The sequence below is a fragment of the Hemiscyllium ocellatum genome, chromosome 34 (assembly GCF_020745735.1).
Source record: "Hemiscyllium ocellatum isolate sHemOce1 chromosome 34, sHemOce1.pat.X.cur, whole genome shotgun sequence".
Classification (NCBI taxonomy): Eukaryota; Metazoa; Chordata; class Chondrichthyes; order Orectolobiformes; family Hemiscylliidae; genus Hemiscyllium; species Hemiscyllium ocellatum.
In genome coordinates this window covers 38751267-38768620 of record NC_083434.1, presented here as the reverse complement: position 1 = coordinate 38768620, position 17354 = coordinate 38751267, and the positions used below count along the sequence as shown (strand labels likewise).

General features: G+C 38.1%; 1 protein-coding gene across 2 annotated transcripts in view; it reads right to left on the bottom strand.

Moving 5' to 3' along the window:
- Nucleotides 1-17354, bottom strand: part of kif15 (kinesin family member 15) — a 69952-nt gene that overhangs the window by 37041 nt on the left and 15557 nt on the right. For both annotated transcript variants that reach the window (XM_060850096.1, XM_060850095.1), the window contains exons 9-19: nt 16997-17122; nt 16574-16696; nt 15760-15883; nt 12705-12805; nt 11697-11906; nt 8802-8979; nt 8439-8580; nt 5765-5906; nt 3918-4115; nt 2340-2447; nt 1121-1226 (exon numbers count right to left, since the gene is read on the bottom strand). In XM_060850096.1, coding sequence (XP_060706079.1) covers nt 1121-1226; nt 2340-2447; nt 3918-4115; nt 5765-5906; nt 8439-8580; nt 8802-8979; nt 11697-11906; nt 12705-12805; nt 15760-15883; nt 16574-16696; nt 16997-17122 — 1558 coding nt within the window. The remainder of the gene's footprint in view (nt 1-1120; nt 1227-2339; nt 2448-3917; nt 4116-5764; nt 5907-8438; nt 8581-8801; nt 8980-11696; nt 11907-12704; nt 12806-15759; nt 15884-16573; nt 16697-16996; nt 17123-17354) is intronic.

Genomic DNA, 17354 nt, shown 5'->3' with positions numbered 1-17354 from the left:
GCAAGTATTGCATGCTGGAAGAAAGAATGAGCAAAATAACGAATTAGCATGTGGAAGTGTTTAGAGAAACAGAAGAACAATAACAGATGCAGATTCACAATATAAGGATGTGGTAAAGCAATTAAAAACAGAATGGTACAACAAATAGCCAAAACACTGAATGCAAGGCACATTGCTGCCTTTGAATACAATGTCAGATGTTACGTTTATTCTAAGATTCTTCAGCTTATGATACTATTTAGATAGGTATTTGTGAGGAGAATCAGGCTAAACCCCAAACACACTTCATCCTGGGAATCATACAAAAGGTTTAAATGGAAGAAGTGTTCTGACATGCAGTTGCAAATTGGAACAGGAGTGATGCATAAATGCAAGATCATTAACAGATAGGAATAAAAGGTATATGTGGACACAGTGAGAGATGAAGTAGCATGAATATGGTGGCTGAAGACTCACATTTAGCATAAGTACTGAATTGCATCAATTCGGCCAAATGGTCTAATGAAAGCAAAAGTGTGCATGCTGGAAATATGAAATAAACACAGAATTTTTGAGCAACTCAGCAAGTCTGCCAGTATTGGTGGAGAGAGAAATAGAGTTAGTGTTTTGAGTCCTACATAACTCTTCTTCAGACCTGGAAAGGGATCGTAAATGGTGATTTTCATACTTTTGATGGAGGAGGAGCAAGGAGAAGAGATGGTGTGAGTGTTAGTGAGCTTGTAATGGTTACAGCTGGGCAGGCTATTCCCTTGAAACACAAACAGAGAAGTCAAGGAAAGGGAGGGAAGTGTCAGCACATCTTTATGTGTTTGGGCCAAATGATCGGATTCTGTGCTGTATATTCTATATAAATTAGTGTTTTAAATATTGTTTGGCCAGCAGCAGGCTGCAGTATTATTTTAACTACAATTCCGATCAAGTGAAGATAGCACTGAATTCATGCATCTATTAGAATAATGAGTACCTGATCACCTCAGGCATTTTAAAATCTAGCTCAACTTTGGGACACCAGAGCATTGACTAAAGCTAACATATGATCCAGAGATCATAATCTTCAGCACAAGTGAAAAAAAAAACAACGCATTACAGTTGCAATAATTTAAGCATTTATTTCACTTACTCTCATTTTTATTCTGACAATCCTGTAGCTCTTTCTCAAAAAATGCATTCTTCATCATCAGCTCCTGTTGGTCCTTGTTCCTATCATTCCGTTCAGATATGATGAGCTAAGAGCATTTGGTCAAATAAAATATTACTTGCATTAATATTGTAATATATTTTAAAACTAGAATTACAGATATTTCTAAATCAACCTGTTCGGATGTTGATTATACACCTCTGGAGCACTTGGAATTTGAATGGTATACTTACTCATTTCAGCAGTGATCACTGCATTTAAAACAAAAAAAAGGAAAAGAACAAGGACTTCATTCAAAATTAATGGCAATAAGCTCCTCACTCCTTTCCATGGAGTGGAGGAAAAGAGAAGAAACTTGTTATAGTTGGCAGTGAGGGGAAAAAAAAAGTGAGGGGTTGCATTTGCTTGCCAAGGTATCCCTCAATTCACCAAAGTACAGCAAATCTGAAGAAAATTGGTGTTATTTAATTAGATCTAGCAAATGAATGACTAGACTAGGTTCACCTGTTTAAAACACTTATGTTTACATCTGTTAGACTTGAGGAAACAGAGCTGGGCCATGGTGGAATAAAGACAAGGTTGAACAAGAGCACCAGGTTTGAGACCGCTGTAACTGGGGAGGCTTAACAGCTGAAAATGTGTTGCTGGAAAAGCGCAGCAGGTCAGGCAGCATCCAAGGAACAGGAAATTCGACGTTTCGGGCATAAGCCCTTCATCAGGAATATTCCTGATGAAGGGCTTATGCTCGAAACATCGAATTTCCTGTTCCTTGGATGCTGCCTAACCTGCTGCGCTTTTCCAGCAACACATTTTCAGCTCTGATACTCCAGCATCTGCAGACCTCACTTTCTCCTCGAAGGCTTAACAGCTGAAGTGTATGGAGGAACTGGGATTAGAAGATAGCAGGAAAATGTAAGCAATGAGGGATACAAAAAAGGAGTGTTTCTCATCACTGAACAAGACATTATGAATAAGAGAGATTAGACAAGATGAAAAGGATAGAATGGCAATGAACAGGGGTGGAACAATTATTAGATGGACAGCAAAGATAAAGGAAGGACTGTAAAAACAGATTTTTCAGCTCTGCAATAAATTGCAATTTTCATACTTCTCATCGACAAATACATATTTGAAAGTTTAAATGAAAACGTTACTGGGGACAAAGAACTGCAAGATTCACAGGTGTCTAAAAAATACCTACCTCATTCATTTGAGCAGAATGATGTTCCAGTTTGTCAATGTTCTGTTGAAGTTTTACATTTTTGGTCTCTGCTTCATCCAGTTTAGTCTGCAGATTAGACAATTGTTCCTATAACAAGACCAGAGCCAGTTTTGGTTTATTTACACATTTAACCATTTTTAGCATAAATGAAAATATATATTTTTAAAAAGCTAATTTCCAAATAAATTCACATTTAGAGTAGATTATTGGCATAGAAGCTGCCATTCAACCAGGCAGGCTCAGACCACATTTTATAATAAAGATGACACTGAGTTCTTCTGGAGAACTTAAAAAGGTAGTTCATGGGAAGCAAAGAGAATATCAAAGAGTCTCTCCACAGTACCCTTCTTCAGTTATTGCTGTGGAAGCATAGATCCAAATTAATTCAATCCAGAAGCTGACATTAGTCAGTCAGTATCAATTTCATGCAGCAATAAGCAGATACTACAGCTGCAGATAGTCACTTAACTTGGTACTCTTCCTCCAGCTTTCCAAAATTTTTATTTCTTAATATATTTATCATGTTCCCTTTTTGTATATATAAATAATTTCACATCCACCACTGCGACTGGTATGGCATTCTAACACTCAATGAGAGTAAATGTCTAATTTAACAAGTGCTTTTGTTATTCCCAACACTTATCAGATGTCCTCGTAAAATTCAGTGCTAATGCAAGACAGAAACACACCAGCATTCATACAACCTGGGCTCATCAACTGTCAAAAGAGGCACCGGTGTACAGAATATATGAGTTTATTCTGCTGGTGAGTTAATGATGCACTAACAAGATATGCATAATTTTAATCAAAAAGGATTCCTGTTGGTTGCTGGTGCCAGATCGTCTAATTCATGAAGCCCATAATGACCCAATTATCTTCTGGGAACATCACTGAAATATTTCAAAGAACTGCTCATAAATTGTTGTTTTGCAAGATTAGTTCAGTTCTATGAGGACACAGTCAGCATTCACTTCTTTTTCCTTTCCTGGATTTGTGATCTAGCTCTATGTTATGCCTTCAACATATAATCTAAGACTACAACAATACCAACAGACTGCTGTACAATTGGAGGAGACACCATTCAGACAAGACATCAAAGTCACTGGGCCTACTTGAAAAGCAGGGGTTTTGCCTGGTGCCATGTCCAACATTTATCCCCAAGCCCATGCCATTAAACACTGATTGACTGATCATTCCTTATTTGCCATTTTTGGGGGTTGGAGGGCACCTTTACTCAGCTATGCAATTTATTTTGCATCGTTACCGACTTAACAAAATTACTGCACTCCAAAACTTGACTTTTATTTATGGGGTTAAACTAGAATGTATTAAAGCAAAATATTCATGCAAGTTCATCTCTCATACCCACTTGTAATGATGCTACTTTTCTTATCCTACACAATCACTTTAAACAGAAAATCACATAAAACAACTTATTTGCAATAAGCATCAGAAGTTATTAACAAAGTAAAATGTTTCCAATACAACATTATGCAATGTGTTTTGGTCAAAGCAAGCAAATTATTGGAGTCATCCAACTGTCATAAAAACACTAACCTGCACCATTCGAAGCTCTTCAGCAATCGCTTCATAAGCCTGTTCATTCATTTCAGGTGGCAAAGGCTCATTCATAATATCACCTTCTGGAGTCCCTGGCTCCATTTCTGTGCAGAGACCAGGCGTTCCTTCAGGACTCATTCGCAGAATCATTCGAGATCGTAGATTGTAAATAGACTTTGTTGGAGTGGTCAAATTCTAATGAGACATGAAATAGGTATTAGAACTTAACCTTGTAACAGTAAACATCATTATTTAATCCTGATCTAAGCACAATGGGATAGTAAATGAGAAAAGAGAAACAGCGACACTAGCTCAAAAATAACATTATTGTTGTGGTAGGAACTGGATGTATTTTGTTTTACTATATAAATTAAGGAATATCAGCAAATCACATACCATGATGACTTGAATACGTTGAAAATCCTCATCATGCCCAGTTAGATTTTCCCAGTTAAATATACTGTGGGTTTACCTTCACCACAGAAAGTCATAGTGGTCTACAGAAAAAGGAACCTTTGCTGGTCAAAAACCACCACTTAACTATTCTAATTAATGTTCCAGCACTTGGTCCAGAGCCTTGCATGCCTTGGCATTGCAAGTGCACATCAAAATATTTCTATGCTTTAAGAGTTTCTGCCTCTATCAACATTACTGACACTGAGTTCCAAATTCCCACCAATTCCCACCCACATTTTTCTCACATTCCTTCTAAACTTCTTTCCCCTTACTTTAAATTTACACTCCCGGTCATAGACCTCTTCAGCAAGGGGAAAGATTCATTCCAGTCTATCCCATATATGCTCAATTGTATGTATTGCAAACATAACCCACCTCCCCACACCTCCCCCCCAACTCTCTTCTGCTGCAAGAAAAATAATCCTCTCTTTCCAAACCCTCTACAGACAGCAGTGGTTTAAGGCAACTCAAAAGCAACTAGGGATAAGTAACGAATGCTGGCAAGAAATTTCACTGCAATTATCCTCAGGGACTCATTTTACTTCTAAATTCTTCAACCAAAACAAAATATCCCAGAGGTTTTCAAAGCCTGTTCAGAAACAATTGAAAAAAAAGGCATTTACACAAACAAACTCTAAATGAAATGGTGCTCTGGTGCATTCATTGACTCCCTAATGAATGATAGTATTGGTTCAAGTTGCAAGGATAATTTTCTCAACAGCATTAACTATAGCAGCAATGGGCACAATTTACTTCAATTCTAAAGCTCCTTGGTTTTTGCAGCAAGATATTAAATTCTACGATTAGACCATAAGACATAGGAGTGGAAGTAAGGCCATTCGGCCCATCGAGTCCACTCCGCCATTCAAATCATGGCTGATGGGTATTTCAACTCCACTTACCCGCATTCTCCACGTAGCCCTTAGTTCCTCGAGACAACAAGAATCTATCGATCTCTGCCTTGAAGACATTTAGCGTCCCGGCCTCTACTGCACTCTGCGGCAATGAGTTCCACAGGCCCACCACTCTCTGGCTGAAGAAATGTCTCCGCATTTCTGTTCTGAATTTACCCCCTCTAATTTTAAGGCTGTGTCTACAGGTCCTAGTCTCCTCGCCTAACGGAATTAACTTCCTAGCGTCCACCCTTTCCAAGCCATGTATTATCTTGTACGTCTCTATTAAGTCTCCCCTTAATCTTCTAAACTCCAATGAATACGATTGTTAAAATAAAGCTTTTTTTGCCAAAATGGTGCAAATGGATGATGGAATAAAGCCCTGAGAATTCAACTCTCCATTGAAATCAGTTATTTTTCAACAAACCACAGCTGTATTTTAGTGTTTAAAATGTCCTCATTATTTCAGTAATGGAGTACACCAATAAATACTACCTTTATTGTCTCAACATGCATCTTATTTAGCTGGGAGACTTCATGACGTGTGAGAGCCTTTGTTGCCTCCAAAATATTTTCTAGATGCTGATTGGCCTTTTGAAGGGTGTGAACCTCGGATTCCAATTCCATCTGTCGCTTCCTAATGGTCATAATTTAATCAATCAGAACACAAAATCAGTATTTGCATACTTTGCAATTATTTCCCTGAATTATAAGTAAAGCTTGTAAAGCCAGTATTCAAGTCACGACTTGTAGAAATTCTACAAAAATTAATTAAATTGAAAATATGGAATCTGTCAAAAATTGAGCTTCAAGCACATATATGCAAGGACATTAAAACTGATAACTCTAAATGGGCTCATATAGGAGCAAACAAGGATTTCTCCAACACTTCACAGTAAAATTATAATGAAGAAAGAACACAAGATGTTGGTAAACTCTGGTCATCTTGGCTGGAAGGTAACTGTCCACATGCTGGATGAGTGACGCAAAGTAGGCTTTATACAGAAAAAGAACTATGTACTAGCTTGGGAATTCCCTTTGCTTTCAAAAGCAGCTGATCAGTTTTATTAAATTGCTCGTTGCAGTGACCCTGCACAAACTTCTTCCAGGAGTTCGAATCAATGTCACAAATCCGAAGTGAAGCCTTCAGATTGTCTTGCACTGCTTCCTTTGACCACCATGTCAATGCACCCCAGTCTCGAGCTGAATAGAGGATTTGGTCTGGTAAGCGGGTCAGGCATTCTAACTACATGACCGGCTCAGCACAATTGTGACTGTCCCGATATAGTGAGGATGCTTGGCATGCCAACTCAAGTGAGCACTTTAGCATCTGATAACTTGACCTGCCAGCTGACCTTCAGAAGTGACCAACCGCAGCTCAAGTGAAAGCGATCAGGTTTCTTGGATCGTCTATGTAGCACCAAGCCAATTGCACAAGCATAGGCATTTTCAGCTCTATACTTTATAGGTTTTAATTTCAATAGGCAGATTTCTTCCTCTGCACTCAAAACCTGATGCTCAAAGGTTACACTTGCTTTGGCAAATCTGATTTATGTCTAGTCATTGTAGACATCTCTAAAGCATGCTGCCGGGGCAAGTGACCATTTCCATTACTGGTCATGAATTGGAACTTTAAGTTTGAGAAGTTCCTGGAGAAGGCTAGTATTGTATTTCAGTTTTCTTTATACTGAAACTGTTGCACACACTGGAGAACAAGTCTGTGCTATGTTACTTATGAATCAGTAAACAGGAAATAACAAAAATTATGCCTTTTGATATCTTGCTCTTTGCCCAGAATAAATTTCAGATTGAACAACTTCCTGTCCAACCAATAACAGTAATGATCTCCTCTTACAGAAGGTGTAGGCTAAGCACAAGCTCCACGTCACCAGCAGTTTTCCAGCTCCCTAATTACAAGAAATCTTGCATGCAACCTCATTTCATATAATGGCATCTAATTGATAATGTCATCACCAGGTAGAGGGACAGGAAGACGTGCGTATAATGAAAACCATACATGGCACTCGCTGCTGGATTGGCTGTCTTTGATTATATAGAAGCCAAATATCAAGATCTATCTTAAGATGGCCCTAAGGCACATAGTCCAGAAGAATCTCAATGTCTCAAGAAACAAACAGGAATTTCTCTCAGGAAAAAGTGAGATTTGCCAATGTACAAAAAATAAGGACACTCACTGCATTTAGTGTGCTAAGGATATCTGAGCAACCTTACACTTCTCTAGAGCAGGCCCCGGTCTTACCTTTCCCAAGAATTAAGACTATTTCAATGAAAACAATAAAGGCAAGCCAGAAACATCTGAAGGTAGAAATGTCATCTCTACAGCGTTTTAACTCAAGGATAGATCAAGGTGGAGGTAACGTTAATGTCAAACACATTTTAAAACAAAATGATAGATACAGTGGCTATGCAATTAACAAGATATCCATTAGTTGGTAATGCTTTTATAAATCTGGATGAGTAAAGGAGGATAGGAGAGCAAAAAATAACGATTCTTGCTGGTAACAGACAAAGAACAAAAAGAACTGTTTGCATCGGAATCCATATATTAAACAAAATCGAAACAAAGATTCACGTAAACATTACAGAAGTGCTGTATTTTGAAATATTCATCTCAAATCATGAAACAGAAAACAGAACAAAATTCATAGACTTAATAAGGTCAGAGGTGTCATTTGAAAAAATTAGGTTCAATTCCCCATTAACCTAATTTCAGTTTCAGGCAAACAAACTTAAGATATTCATGGAAAGTAATCATTGGGTCAGCATTATCCAAACATCCTCCATGTCAATAGTTTAGTTGCACTGGGGCTGAATCAAACCTGCCCATTCTATCCTCCCAACTCCTCAAAATAAGAAAATAGATTGGCATACTGACAAAGTAACTAGTTTTGGTAAAAACAAAATGTTGGAGAAACTCAGTGGGTCTGGCAGAATCTGTGGAGAGAAAACAGAGCTAATGAGTTCTGTGTAACCCTCTCTGTGTTCACAGATGCTACCAGGCCTATTGGGCTTCTCCAGCACTTCACGTTTTTATTTCAGATTTCCAATTTCCAACAAACGCAGTATTTTGCTTTTAAATAACTAGTTACAATGGATTGTACTTTATTAGTTGTTAAATGCTTCAAACATTGAATACAAATCAACTTACTTAGTCAGCTCCTGAAACTCTTCATATTCCTGTTTTACAGAAGATATGTCATTCTGAGCTTGCAGAAGTCGAGCTTTAAGCCTCTCTTGTGATACTATAGAAACGTTTTCAACTTTGATAGGTGACTGGTACAAGGTCTGACCTAATAAATGGATTGACAAAGCATCTCTTGCACATTACAATTTGAGGGAACAACACAGCAGATATTAGGGCTAAACCAAGAACAGTGAAAAGAACACAACATAGTCTTTGATAGTACTAATACACGCTTGTGGATACAATCAATCAGCTATCAGGCAGTGGTTTTATCAAGCAAATTAACTTCAGATGCTAAATTATGAAGCTGTATAAAAGAATATTTACCTCCAGGATTTTTATCAGAAGTAGATGCTTGCAAAAACGCCCTTTCTAATTCTGCTGCCATGCAGGAAGTAATTTCCTTAGCATGTTTCACTCTGTCCAAGGAGTTTAAGTACTTGTTTTCTTCCCGCAATGCACGATTCTCCATTGCATAACTGGCAACCCGAGGGTCTTGTTCAATCTAGTAACACAAGACAGCATAAATTCCTACAAGGCATTTAATATGAATTATAATCAACATACACCTCAGAAACAGAATATTTGGCTCAACCGATGCATGCTGACACTTTTCCACCTTATGAGCTTTCCTTCACCTGATCCAGTCAATGTATCCTACAGAAAAGAAACCCAGCTTGTCAACCTTTCCTGACAAGTATACTCATTCTTGTATATCTCTTTTGCACCATCTCAGTGGGTGTACGCTCCATTTATAGATGATAATAATGCATAATATTCCAATGTTCTCCATACCAAAGTCCTAATGCAAAGTCAAAGACCTGAAACATTAACTCTGTTCTTTTCTCCACATATGCCATCTGACCAGCTCAGCATTACTGGTATTTTCTGTTTTATTTTGTATTTCAAGCATTTTGCTTTTATTTTAAAGTCTTGTAGAGAGGAACCTCGATTATCCGAACAAGATCGCAAGGTCCTGATTATTGGCTAAACTGTGTTATCTGGCATTCAATTATCCGAACATTCGATTATCTGAACAAAATACTCCCCTCCATGTCGTTCAGATAAATCGAGGTGCCACTGTATAAGTTTAACATAATGCCTGCGCTTTTTAATTCTTCCTCTAAATATGAACAAGTACTGCTAACATTTTGAAACGGAAAATGACATTTCCGTTTGTTTCACATTTTTAGTATCTCCACCTCTTTACTGTATTTTACGTATTAGCATTATTACACCTTCATTGATTTGTATTATTACTCATTATGATTTAGAGCATGTACTTCTGGAACCATTTGCTCCACGGAAAGATGAAACTCAATCACATTTCCTTAACCTAATTGATTAAAAAAAAGCAGCACCTTACATCACATAAGTTATCATTTGAAGGTCTTGTACCACAACAGATATCAATCCTGCCTCTGAATGAAAACCTCCAGGATCATGTCACACCTCAAAATTTGACAGCCAAAGGTTTGCTCATTATTTCGTGAACAGGTTTAATTATCAGCCTATAAATCCTTACAACACATGCCAATGGCAGGCAGTAACAGAAGAAATTCATGATCACCATACAATGAATAAAAAGTTGGCATTTCTATCTTCACTATCCATACCTTCAGGCTACAAAAAGCAGTTAAAAAGTGCATGTTACCACATCTGCGTGATCTATAACACACCACCATTGAGCATTTTTAAAAAATGAAGTTAATCTTAAACAATTAGTGAAATTGTCTTCAACATCTTGCTTTGTTGAAAAGAACTGTAAAAAATACAAAGTAAGTTCAAGAAGTTTGAATACAGTAGTATATTTGAATTTCTAAGATAATTCACCATGGATCATGTTAGTAGGTTTGAACAGATTGATATTAAGAAAATGCATGTGCTGTAAATTCTGGGAAGCATCAAAATTTACAAGTCCCCAGGGCTGGACCAGAAATGTAGGGTCAGAGTCATACCTCATATAGGGACAGGTCATGCCTAACAAGCCTTATTGAGTTCTTTGAGGATGTGACGAGACAAGTTGATGAAGGTCGAGCAGTGGATGTGGTGTATATGGAATTCAGAAAGGCAGTTGATAAGATTTCCCGTGGTAGGCTTACTCAGAAAGTTAGGAGGTATGGGATACAGGGAAATTTGGCTGGCCGAAAGAAGACAGCAAGTGGTAGTGGATGGAAAGTATTCTACTTGGAGGTCAGTGGTGTCCTGCAGGGCTCTGTTCTTGGGCCTCTGCTCTTTGTAGTCTTTATATATAACTTGGATGAAGAAGTGGAAGGGTGAGTTAATAGGTTTGCTGATGGCCCAAAGGTCTGTGGTGTTGAAGATAGCAGCGAGGGCTGTTGAAGGCGACAATAAGAGATTGACAGAATGCAAAGCTGGGCAGAGAAGTGGCAGATAAAGTTCAACCTGAATAAGTGCAAAGTGATTAATCTCACAAAGTTGAATTTGAATGCTGAATAAAGGGTTAAAGGCAAGATTCTTGGCAGTGTAGAGAAACAGAGGATCATGGGGTCCATGTACGTAAAACACTCAAAGTCGCCACCTAAGTTGATATGGTTGTTAACAAGGTGTATGGTGTTTTAGCTTTTATTAACAGGGGTACTGAGTTTAAGAGCCGTCAGGTTTTGCTGCAGCTCTAAAAAACACTGGTTAGACCATACTTGCAATATTGTGTTCAGTTCTGGATACCTCATTATAGGAAGGATGTAAACGCTTTAGAGAGAGGGTGCAGAGCAGATTTACCAGGATGCTGCCTGGATTGGAGGGTTTGAATTATGAAGAGAGGTTGAGTGAGCTCAGGCTTTTCACACTGGAGAGAAGGAAGAAAGAGACATGACTTAACAGAGGTATACAAGGTAATGAGAGGCATAGGTAGCTTAGATAGCCAGAGACTTTTCCCCAGGGCAGAAATAGCAATCACGTGGGGTCATAATTTTAAGGTGATTGGAGGAAGGTATGGGAGAGATGGCAGATGTAGATTCTTTACACAGGGAGTGGTGGGTGCATGGAATACATTACCAGTGGTGGTAGTAGAGTCAGATACATTAGGGACATTTAATCAACTGCTGGTCAAGTACATGGACAGCAGTAAAATCCAAGGGGTGTGTAGGTTAGGTTGATCTTTGATTAAGATAAATGCTCGGCCTGTACTGTGCTGTACTTCTCTACGTTCCAAGACAAGTTAAAAGTCTAAGCATGCCAGCTTCCTGCCAAATATCTCACCTGCTCTTTTAAAGCTTGAATTTCTTCCCTCAGCTCAACGATTACTGCATCCTTTTCATCAGGAGGTAGGGTGTCTTGGGATTCCTTCAGGACCTTTTCCAAACGTGCTATGCTGGTTTCTCTGAACTTCACAATCATCTTGTTTGATTGAAGTATCTTTTCTTTTTTGGTGCACACATCTTTAAGTTGACCAATTTTTTCTTTCAGGTTCTGAAAAACAAAAAAAAAATAAAGAACCAAGGCACAAGTGTCTAACACACAAATTATAACAATTGGAGCAAGTACTTTCCTTTTCTACGTTCACTAACCTTCAAACTCTCCAAAGAACACATGGAAGAGATGGTGTTAATAGTTCCAAGTCATGATGATTTATGACTTGGAGGAGTGGTGCTCCCATGATCTGTTGCCTTGTGGGTGGTAGATGTCATGTGTTTAGAAGGTGATATCAAAGGAGTTTTGCTGAGCAGTCACAATATATCTTCTAATTAGTGTCCACTCTATGATGGCGATGAAAGGAGTGGATTATATGGGGAATGGATTGCCAATCAATGACATTTTGTCTTGAATAATATTAAGCTTCTGGAGATTGCTGGAGCAGCATGGATGCAGGAAAGTGGAGTGTAATATTCCATTGCTCTCTGGACAAAGACACTTGTAGACCATTGACAGGCTTCAGGGAGTCAGGAGAATTACTTCGCAGAATTCCCAGCTTTCGCATTTGTATGGCTGATACCGTTAAGTTTCGGGCCAAACAGTCACCCCAAGAATGCTGACGGCAGGGAATTCACAAATGGTAATTCAGTTCAATATCAGAGGGAGATTGATTAGGTTCTGTCTTGTTGGAAATGGTCATTGTCTAACACTTATGTGCCCTGAATTGTTACTTATCACACAGTACTTGACATGGGAATACAGTGATGCCTTGTAGCTGCAGACATGGACTATTTCATTATCTAGGATTACCTGTACATCCCCTCAAAACAGAAATAAATTTAGCTCCAACCTCACCTGGTTTTGACTTTCACTATTCTCCAAAAGAAGCATGGCTTCCAAAAAGCGATTCTTCCATTCACGGTCATCTACTCCATTTTTCTCCACAGAATCAGCATCTGAAAAAAGTGAAAGAAAACATGCAAAGCATTCATTCGGTTGAGCTTTTTAAAAGCAAATTTCAGTAAACCTACATTAGTCTTATACAATAAAAAACTGCAAACTGAGCAAAAACGAAGTTGAAATAAAGTAACTATGCAACAACAATTAACTGATTGATCCTTTTTTTGTGTATCTGGTGGCCAACTGAACAGTCAGCTGCAGAGACTGAAATAGACCACTTAGTTTCAACAGCATATAGTCTGCTAATCTCAAAAACCCTTCTTCATTAGAGTCAGTAGTTTTCTTAATAACTGTACTACTAAACACAAGACTGATCAATGAGTCATTGATCTGTGCATTCTCTTGCTCTTCTAGAAAGTATAAATCAAAAGGAAAGTCTTGTTTTATAACCACTATAAATGCCAGAGGAAACATCACAGAAGCGCTTCACAGGAGGTTCCCAAGCACTGAGGATGTCACCTAGACAGGGGACGAAACGTTTGCAACACAAATTCCCAGCTCGTCGAACAGAACCACAACAGCAAGCATCCGAGCTACAAACCTTCTCCCAAACTTTGATAAACTTCTTTCTTTTTCTTGAGTTAACACCATGGTATCACTTGCATCCACTAAAGGATGAACAAGGCCCCAGATTCACACTTCACCTAAATCAAAACAAAGCTTGTTGCTTGCAGTTCAGAAACAAAATCTATATTTACTGTTTCAATTCTATACAGTAAGTAATTGGAGCATATTTATAATGGTAACAATGTATGTAATACAAAAGTAAAATTCATTTAAGTATAAGCTACGAAAGCAACCACCCCAACACACAAAAAAGAAGTTGCATCAAGACACTATTCAAAAGGGCCACAACATGCTGCAGTACACCAGAACTGCAAAAAGAGGAAGAAGAACACCTATACAACGTATTCGCCAAAAATGGATACCCGCGCAATTTCATCAACAGATGCCTAAGGGAAGGACAACGGAACGAGGACATGCCACAACCCAAAGGACTAGCCACACTACCATACATCAGGAGCATTTCCAAACTGACAGCCAGACTACTGCGACAACTAGAACTCATAACAGCACACAAACCAATAGCCACTCTCAGACAACAACTCACCAGAACAAAGGACCCGATACCCAGCATGAGCAAAACCAATGTAGTGTACAAAATCCCATGCAAAGACTGCACAAAACACTACATAGGACAAACAGGAAGACAGCTAATGATCCGCATCCATGAACACCAATTAGCCACGAAACGACACGACCAGCTATCCTTAGCAGCCACACAAGCAGTTGACAAGCAACATGAATTCGACTGGGACAACACTACTATTATAGGACAAGTCAAACAGAGAACAGCCAGGGAATTCCTAGAGGCATGGCACTCATCCACAGATTCAATCATTAAACACATCGACCTGGACCCAATATACCAACCACTGCAACGGACAGCTGGAACTGACAACAGGAAGGGGCAGATTCAAACCACTACAAATGGTGCAGGAAAGATCACAGAAGCACTTCACAGGAGGCTCCCAAGCACTGAGGATGTCACCTAGACAGGGGACGAAACGTCTGCAACACAAATTCCCAGCTCGGCGAACAGAACCACAAAAATAAGTATAAGCTTATTTATTTGGGCAGAAAAATAATTCTGATTGCTGGATCAAGTTAACACCTTCAGGCAAGAATAAAAAGCAATTTTGCAAACTCCCCCAAAATATTGTAAAATGTTCATCATGGAGAAACATTTTTTGCAGGCAAAGAACTTATAGCAGGCCATCCTATGTCAGGGTTAATGCTCCACACATAAGCCACATCCCATTCTTTTACTTTGTCCTAGCTTATATGTTCTTCGATTCATTTCTCCTTAAGGTACTTATCTATCTTTACCTTAAATGTATCTACACCATTTGCCTGTATTGGACCATATGTTGGTGAGTTTCATATTTTCAATACACCAAGTTGCTCAAGGGGCTCTTGGAGCACAGTGATAGTATTTTCACTTCTGGGTCAGGAAACCAGAGTTCAAGTGCCATCTTAAATGTATAATAACATCACTGAACAGTTGGTTAGAAGATATCTTGTTAAAGCAATGCATTTAACTTTGGCCCAGAAAGGGAACAATTTAAAATAAATCTCCTCTATTTTCTATCGTTCAGCAAACTTTGTTTTAATCAGCACTTTGTCAACTGGCAGTCTTGATAAAGCAGCAAAAGACACGATCTACTGTGATGTCCAAGTGATGTGTATACCTCTCCATTACGTTCCTATTACTTACCGAGTGTTTTTACATTAATTTTAAAAGGTCTGTTGATGTTTTTACATCGTTTTTTTGAGAGATGGTGACATCTTGAAGCTTTGCTTGGTCAGGGTTTACAACAGTTTTGCATACCTCTTGATTATCTGGAATATTTGATCAACCAGCACCATCCTGGTTCCATGCTATTCAGTTAGTTGTACCTTCTCAGTTCTAGGATCACTCCAGTAAATCATTTCTGAATTTCAGCCAGTGCTTCTCTATCTTCCTGATGAGACCAGAATTGTGTACAGTGTTCCGAGTGTTTTTTAATCAAGGTCCTACAGAAATTTGAAATATTTCTCTGCTTTCAATTCATCTGGAAGATGGGCTCCAATTTTTGAGAGATTTTATTCTTTTTTCAAAAAACAGTGACCAATCTGTAATGACACTTTTAGTGAATTGCGTATCCGAACTCTTAGATCCCTCTCCTCTACTTAAACACAGTTTCTAAGAATTAGGCAGTCTCCTTAATCCTAACAATACGTACCATCCCCATGATCAACAATGAAATTCATTTTCCACTTGCAAGGCCATTCTACAGATTTGATAACATCTCTATACTTTGATAGTGTTTCTTCTGTATTAAACTTTACCATACCACCCAACATACATATATTCTTCAATGCCTAAGATTTTAACTGGCTTCCTTACCTCTCTTAACCTCTACCCACTGTGACATTTGTCCTTTAGACAGCTCAGAAAGCTGTTCTTTCAGCTTCTTGATTTCTGCCTGTAGCTGGGGAATGTTGCCTTGAGTATCTTCATTTACTATGGCCTACAACAAAAGGTGAATAAGTTGATGTTACATCAATCAACAGCTTCACAGCAACCCACCAATAAAAACAAGGCACCAAATTATAAAAAGTCCTTACACAGCATTATCCATCTTCACGCTTGGCTGACTATAAAGTTAAAACAAATATTGAAAAACATAACCATTTTGTTCATAAGAGAGCATCTGCGTGGATCATTACCGCTCAATTTCAAAATACTGAAACTAAATAGAAAGCCTAAAGGGATCATATCATTTACAGGCATAAACATTACTCTTCACATTTTGTTATTTTAAAATTATTTTCCCTGCACTCTTCCAAAACAACATTTGTTTTTGAAAGAATACATGACAGCAGGCTATTTAACTGAAAGACACTGGAACCAAGCACATACACAAGTATTTTCCTTCCATCAATGGTCACTGGATATAAGCTGGAACTGGACCATCTATTTCTCACCCTTAGTCTGGATTCTGAAACCAACCAAAAGACTTCTAAGGCTGCCCTAGTTGATTCAATCTACTATGGGACTTAACTTTCTTGGGTTTACATGGTTCAACCAGCCCATAACCAGATAAACAATTAGGGAGGCTGTTACATGGTCACAATTACATAAGACATATAACCAGTACTTCATTAACTAATATTAAAGACCAACATTGAACAGATTTTTCAAAAAAACTTCAACTCACTTTATTTTTGATTAGCTTAGCTCTACGAGCAAACTGAAGGGTGGAGAGTGTTTCACCGAAACATCGTGACCCAGGATGAACATTTGCAATAATATAAGTCTTCGCATTTCCTCCAAGAGAGTCCTGCAACAAATGTTTTATTTAACCAGTTGATAGTTCAGCTTTTTTTCTATAACAGTAGCAGGTAACCAATTCACCAAAATTTGCTATCCATTGATATCTCAAACTTCTATAATATTAATCAGTACACGTTGGTGAAATTTTACCAAAGATTCATTTATCCAAAAGCATGGTTTTAAATTTGCAGCTAACAAGACTCTAAAAATCTGTCCTTTTTTCAAAATTATGTTTTTGATGAATGGCACATCATTTTTAATTGATAAAATTTCTAAGAAATGATCAACAATCAAATGTTTACATTACCCTCAGCAAGAATGTCAGTTTAGAATCTCGGTAACAGATGTGTCGGCTTTTCCCATTAGCAAGATCAACAAGGCCCATAATAACATGTCCCAGACAACTCAGTGATCGGTTTATACTACTTGCCTCCTAAAAGGTGCAGAGACAAAAAGTAACAATTAAAAAACAGAATTGTCTATTTTTCATCTCCTAATCTTCAAATAATGCAGGCTGATTAAACTGAAGGTTTCAATTAGCCACAAAAATTTATTAAAAGATCATTTGAATAATTTTTTGATTGGAATCAAGACTTATCCAGATGCCATGTGAATTTTATTGCAAAGACAGTTGCGTTTTGCACTTGTTCAACCCCAATTCTAAT